The sequence below is a fragment of the Pituophis catenifer genome, unplaced genomic scaffold (genome assembly GCF_029215685.1).
Source record: "Pituophis catenifer annectens isolate HBS135680 unplaced genomic scaffold, rPitCat1.0.hap2 SCAF_3, whole genome shotgun sequence".
NCBI classification, from domain to species: domain Eukaryota; kingdom Metazoa; phylum Chordata; class Lepidosauria; order Squamata; family Colubridae; genus Pituophis; species Pituophis catenifer.
Window position 1 is genome coordinate 202,783,559 of NW_027256883.1, and position 6,831 is coordinate 202,790,389.

The 6,831-nt window shown below is 42.3% G+C and overlaps 1 protein-coding gene across 1 annotated transcript; it reads right to left on the reverse strand.

The window, feature by feature from the left end:
* Positions 1-3,827: 3,827 nt before the first annotated feature.
* PPP1R3D (protein phosphatase 1 regulatory subunit 3D) lies at positions 3,828-6,253 on the reverse strand. Its single transcript, XM_070940103.1, has one exon. The coding sequence runs from the start codon at positions 5,379-5,381 to the stop codon at positions 4,431-4,433; it is 951 nt and encodes a 316-aa protein (XP_070796204.1). The 5' UTR covers positions 5,382-6,253; the 3' UTR covers positions 3,828-4,430.
* Between the last annotated feature and the right edge of the window lie 578 nt (positions 6,254-6,831).

The window sequence follows — 6,831 nt, forward strand, 5'->3', positions numbered from 1 at the left end:
CTTCAATCACTTTTTTCACTGTTTCACTGTTGTAACTTCAAACAGTGCTAAATGAATGGTTGGAAGTCAAAGACTACCTGTATTGTCTCCAGAAGCAGCAGTATGTGGTATATATATTTTCCAAATACCCTTGGAAAATTTCAAATCCATTGTGGTACTTATTATGAAAGGATGGGAAATATACATACAGCATACATTACACACAGACATATATATAAAATCTGACACCTAAATGGCTGTAATTATACAACACATTTGGAAAAATATGCCTCCTGCCTGCCTACTCATCACTTTTCTTTATTTCATTATTAAAATACTGTGATTACAAAAAAATAATTTCTGTTTGCTTTCTAGAAGCTGGCAACTGTAGCACATTTAGTCATTCTGTAATAATCATTTGTGTCACACTTCTAAAACACAATGATATATATGGACTTAACTTATTTATACAATTAGAATTTAAAACTATATTAAATTTCAACATGGGCTGCAAAGCATATTTGTCTCAAAAAGATCCGAATCTGTATATAAAATACAGAGCACCGTACTTAATTCTTTTTGTTTGGTTTCCCGATTCTGACAAATGTCCAAAAGAATACTTATAAAGCAAGTCTAATAGATAGAATACTCAAAAACAAAGGGGCAAATATGGCAACATGAATCACAAGAAAGGAAAGAGACCAAATTGTTAAGGAGTTACAGATCATCAGTGCAACCCAAATGAATGTTGTAGAAAGTAAGATTTTTCCTCATTTAAAATACATCAACTTTTTATGCCTGACTTTTTACATTCTACAGATTCAGATGCTGGCAGAAAAATTGGGGCTGCTCGAGTACTGACAACAATCCACAAATTGCTTATCTCAAACAATTCTGAATAAAAGCTTAGGACAGATTTGTTTGGAGCTGTATTCCTTTAATTGCCAGGCACGATGGACAAATTATAGACATTTTAATCCTTCTGATTTAGAGGACATAGGATTGAGCAAGGCTGGTTCATAGGCTGCAAATTCAGATTACATTTTTCTTACCATCTTGGGACTATAGCTGTACTACAACATACCATAAACTTTTTTTTATTTTATAGCCTTAAAAATAAGGATAAAGAGAATTCTACACAATGCCTTTTCTGAAATGAAATTGATTGCTTAGAAAAGTAGACTGTGCAAAATTATCCACCTCCAAAAACAAGTATAGAAACTGCAATGATCTGTCCTAGCAGTCACATGTCATTGATCTGTCCCTTATATCTTCCGAGATACATTATGGCTAAGTCTCAGGTTTCTCAGTCAGGAAAGGTAATGGTAAAGATATGATGATGGAGGAAAAAAACAAAATAATGTCAAGGGAAAGAAATTACTTCTGTAGGGATCAATGGCCACCCTGGCCATTTTCACTCTTCCTCAAAACAACTAGTTAACTTTTTATGTTAGCATTTCTCAACTGAAATGGATGGATTTCAACTCCCAGAATTCCTTGGGCAGTAAGGGAGTTGAAATCTCTCCATCTTAAAGTTGGCAAGGCTAAGAAACATTGTTTTATAGTTACTGGCATTTATATTAGGTTATTAAGGGAAGTGGGGGGGGTCCCTTTGGCCCCACCTCAAAAATGTGTGTGTTCTTTATAATTTTATGAAACTTGCCTTCCACCGACCTAAGGAACTAAGTTTGAAAAACAAATCTGCTGCACTGTATTTGTAATGAAATCCACAGACTAGATATTTATTTGAAACACCCAGCCTCCTTTCTATCTATTTGATAAACAAGAGATCTAAATACACTTCTTGGCTTGGCACAAAGAAAATAGATTTTTCCATTACCCACTATTCAGGCATTTCAAAGGAACTTCCCCACTCAAAAGAATGGTCCCTTGAGACATCTTGTATAGAAGTTCCCATTAGCAGTTACAGGGCTGACATGAGTTTCTACTCTGGAACTGGGATCCCTTCCAGTTCCTATGAGATACAAAGCATGCTGGCCGGAATGTACCGCGATATAGCAGCCCGAAGGTTATTCAAGGCACAGTATCAGTCCAAAATGCAGGAAATCAGAAACCGAAGTATATTAGCCTTCCCTAGACCATGAGCAAACAAAGCAAAAAAAACAACAACAACAAAACCCCAAGTCATATGCTTGGAGAGGGGAGAGGGTGGAAGATGGAAGAATATAATTTGCACATAGAAGGGAAGGAGAGGAAACTCTGCTGGGAAACCTTGTATAAACAACCATATATATAACCATTTGTCTGAAGTGGTGTAGGGTTTCCTGCCTAAGCAGGGGGTTGGACTAGAAGACCTCCAAGGTCCCTTCCAATTCTGTTATTCTATATCCTGGACGATCTATTGAGAGCCACTGAATGGATGATGCCAGAGCGAAAAGCAGATGCAGTCAGAACCCCAAATGGATGGGATCATCTATTTCAGGGCTTTCCAAAGTTGGCAAATTTTAAGACTTGTGGACATTTCAACTCCTAGAATTCCTTGACCAGCCATGCTGGCTGGGGAATTCTGGAGATCGAACTCCACAGGTCTTAAAGTGAGTTCTCCTGAGTCTCCGGAAAAGGGCGGCATATAAATCAAATTAAAAAAAAAAAGTGGCCAACTTTGGAGACCCCTGATCTATTTCCTTAACTTCTCAAACATGCTTTCCTTCTGATATTTTGGTTTGAACCGATCTCTTTTGGCAAGTTTTGAAATTAATCTGGGGGGTCTGCAAGAAATTAGTTTGAAAGCCATACATGGAGTAGAGCTGCCATCTCTATCTGCCCCATTTTTAGAGATTGATCCATGATAGGTGGTAGGTTTAAAGTTGCTTGCTACAGAACTCCAAAATCATGCCACTAAAAAAAGGGCAGGGAAGAGATTAAGAACAGAAAGACTTGTACTGTGTTCCATTGTACTTCACTGCACAAGGTGATTCATCCTGAACTAATGAATGTAAACTAGACTTCTGATTTTAGAAGTTTCTACTTTTCAGGTCCATTGGCAATCACGAGTTCATCTCTCATCAGTTGTTTGCACACATGATTCTTAGCTTAGTATACACAACCCCCACTCATTGCTAACTTTACCACATCACCAGGAGCTCTTCCCAAGAAGGATGAATAAATAGAAGCATTCCTTACAGACTTAATGGCATATGCAGACATCTCAAACCAGGGCAGTGACAGCAATCTCCCAAACATGTATGCATGCAAAGGATGACAGAAACAACATGGAACTCAATCCTTAACTGCACCTGTAGCTGTATCCCAGGAGTTGGTAATGCTTGACATCAAAAGTGCTAACATGTCATACGATCTATAGAAATGTAACACATTACAGTGTTGTTTTGATCTGAAGCGAGGCGGTTATACTGTAATGCCCAAGGCTGATAAAATATAACCCATATTAATTATATATGCAAAGAAGCATTCTCATTTCTTCTCAAAGAAAATCCTGGCACTCAAGTTGTCAACAAATCAGTCTCATATTTTAAAAAGTGTGATTCAGGATGACCTCTGTTAACTATATATAAAAAAAGTAAAAATGCCTGTGACTCTTAGTATATACATAGATACACCCATGAAGTTTTCTAGGCACAAAAAATAAGTAGTTTCTTGATGCCTACTTCTTACATTTGTGTTCCACTCTAGCCATGGCTTCCTTAGAAACAAACCAATGTAAGAAAATCTATGACTGGCTGCAGTCTACATAGTCTACATCAAACATCCCTGCAATTGGATTATACTGTAGTTCATTAAACTATAGTGGCACAAACTTACTTTGACTCTGACCTGGAAGGCTAAAAGAAAACAAAAATAACATCAAAAAATGAAATTCCCCAAAAAGCAAACTGTATTTCCACTTCTAATAACAAAAAAAGTCCTCTAAAACAGGAGTATTAAGGGACTAATGCCAAATGTATAAGAACACTGTCATATAAACTGCAGTGTAAATTTTCGTTTTTATTTCAATAGTTAAATTTTGTCCCCCCAAACCCTGCAGCATTTGACCAGTGCAGAAAAGTGTAACATTTTTTCCTACTAGAAATTAACAGAAATATGCTTATGTTCCACCAAAGAGAGTTTTGTAAAAAGTGCAAAAAGTGAAGTGCAAAACTACAGAGCATCAAGTACTGTATGCTTTAAAATACTGCATAATCAGAGCATTCTAAGAATTGATCAAAGAAATAAAATACATTATAGGTTCCTTCTATTGACTGCACCTTTTGGCTATGATTCCCACACATTTCAAGTGAATTTAGTGCAAATCCCTGCAAATTAAGGCCCCTTTTATCCTTATCTTCTTCACGGCTTCTCAAAATAGCTTTTGTGGAGATCGCTTGTTATTTCTTTTATTCTGAAGGATCTTTGCCACATCGAAGAGTTTCTTTGGTGTCTCAGCGCAAAGAAAAACGGTCAAACGAACGCAGAAGCCTTTTGTTTTGCTTTTAGATGAAATGAATCCAGCTCTCTTCACATTCTCTGGGCATCTTAAGCGGATGATTCCTACAAGTGAGGGTGTAATTCTTGTCCTGATTGTTATCCCAGTGTTCTTGTCCGTTGGCTCGGTATAAGATTGCAAACTCAATTACTGAGCTAAGCTGAAGAAGGAAGGGGGGCATAGGAAGGAAGAAGGTGAAAATGTCCACTTGGGTCTCACCATCATGACCAGCAGCACTGCTCTGCCACTGAGCATTTATTTCATGCTGGCTCTTCCAGTGATTAAAAGTGTAACGCACAGCCACCTGCTTCTCGAAGGATAAATTGATCACTCTGATTGTGCCATTCAGGCCCAGATCTGAGCTGGACACTCGTTCCAAACACACCTGCTGCTGTTGCAGGTGGCTGAGGAAGTCTTCACAATCTCCCGGCTGCTGGAAGTCAGGTACCAGGCACTGCATGGTGAATTCCAGGTCCAGCGTGCTGCAACAGAGATCCGAATTAATGGACAGCCGAGAAAGAACATGAAGTGGGATAGATGGGTCTTCCCCGGCTTGGAAGACTTTCACTTCCGCCAGCTCCAGGCCCAAGGCATCTGCAAACCTGACGCGGTTCTTGCGGGTCTTGCAACCCGGAACACGGCAGGGAGTCAACCCGCTACGCTTTCTCTCTGGGGAACTGGGCAAGGACCTGGCCCGCCGGCGCATGATGGGTCGGAGATGCGGGTCACAACTTGTAACTGTGGTGCTCTGAGGAACTCTACACTCGGCTTTCTCGTGAAGACAGGAAGTCAACTGGCTGGCGCTGCTGCTGCTATGCAGCGGTTGGCACTTTTTTCCCACAAATTGGGTTTCTTCGCCCTGGACCATGTTCTGGTACAGATCAGAGAGACAGTTGGAACTCCGCTGGGGAGGTCTCAGCACCTTTTGCCCCTGAGGGCAAACAGTTTGAGTGGACATCACTGCCGCTGCTGTCGGAAACCGTTTTTTGCTGAGACGTGCAGGAGAAGGATCAGGTCAGTGAGGAAGGAAAGCACTGAGTGAAAAGCCCAAAAAATGGTTCCCACAGTCCTTGTCCGATCCGTGTAAGTCTATGGCAGAACCGACTGAAAAAAATCTGCTACAGGCTTGGGTCAAACACTGTAAGATCCAGAGCAATGGTGCAGAGCGTTGGGTGTCTCCAAGCTGTCAGACAAGCTGCAGGGGGACTCAAGGCTATCGGTGACAATGCTGGACGCCTGGGTGTTGTCTCCTAAACTGGCCACCGACTGCAGGCTGTCCAGCTGGATACTGGAAGTCTCAAGACTGTCCCCGAGGCTGAAGATGGACCGGAAATTAGCCGGGTAAAGCCGCAAAGAGTCCCTGTTGTCCCAAGGATTGAGGCTGTCCTGGAGAAAACTAACCGGGCTTTCTTGCTGCCGGGCAAAAGATTCAAGGCTGTCGCTTTGGATGCTGGAAGACTCTGGAAGGCTGCCCAGACTGGAAGATGCCTGGAGTTGGCTGGGCTGGAGAGAGAGGGAATCGAGGCTGCTGGGCAAGCTGGAAGGAGTCTGGAGGCTGTCCCTGGGAGCTTGGAAGCTGTCAGCTTGAACGGTGCTGATGATAGTGGTGGAAGAAGAGGCGGTCAAGCTGGGGCACGAACTAGAGATGAGGTCTGTAATGGGAGACGTTGCTGGAGTCGACATGCAGCCCAACTCTGGGGGGGGCAGGTATTTTCCGCGTCCCCTCGGGTGGACGGTGCTGGTTTCTTCTGCGGCGACCCGTGTTCAGTTCCAGAGCTACAAGCAGCACCGAGAAGGGAGCGGCGGGCGAGCAACCGGCGGCTTCCGATCTTTTGCTTACTGGAGCTGATCAGCTGACGTGCAAAAAGAAAAAAAAGAGGTTGAGGAGGAAGGGAAAATAAAAACGCTTCTGCAACCGGAGGACTTACGTGCACGCCCCCTGTGACGTCACGGGCTGCTGCCAACCCCTCGCTGTAGTGCTGTAGCCGCCTAGTTACGGTACCTTCTTGTCCCGCCTTGTGCGTCGTCGCTTTAATCTGTCATACCTTGCGCCCCGCCTGCGCACAAGCACGGAGGAAGCCCACCGCGCCCTTTTTGTCTTGCCCGCACTACCTGGAGGCATCTGATGAAAAGAAAGAGGCGGAGCAATTATGGGTTACGAAAGGTCACCGAAAAAAAAAAAAGAAAAGGAAAAGGAAAAGGAAAAAAAAAAAAGGAAGCTGATTGAAGAAAGTCAGAGGACTGACGTGTTTTATGACCAGACTGGTGCAGTTTGAAGCATACTGACCTAAAAGTTGGCTTTTTTTTTAACTCCAAGGAGTTAAATATGCTTTGAAGTGAGCTGCCTTCATACTTTCTCATTTCTCTGGTCTCTTTAATGGATTGACACCGTAAACTTCTTTGCCAAG

Excerpts from the sequence above, each read along its gene's own strand:
- PPP1R3D (XM_070940103.1), bottom strand. The coding sequence starts at position 5,381 with ATGTCCACTCAAACTGTTTGCCCTCAGGGGCAAAAGGTGCTGAGACCT.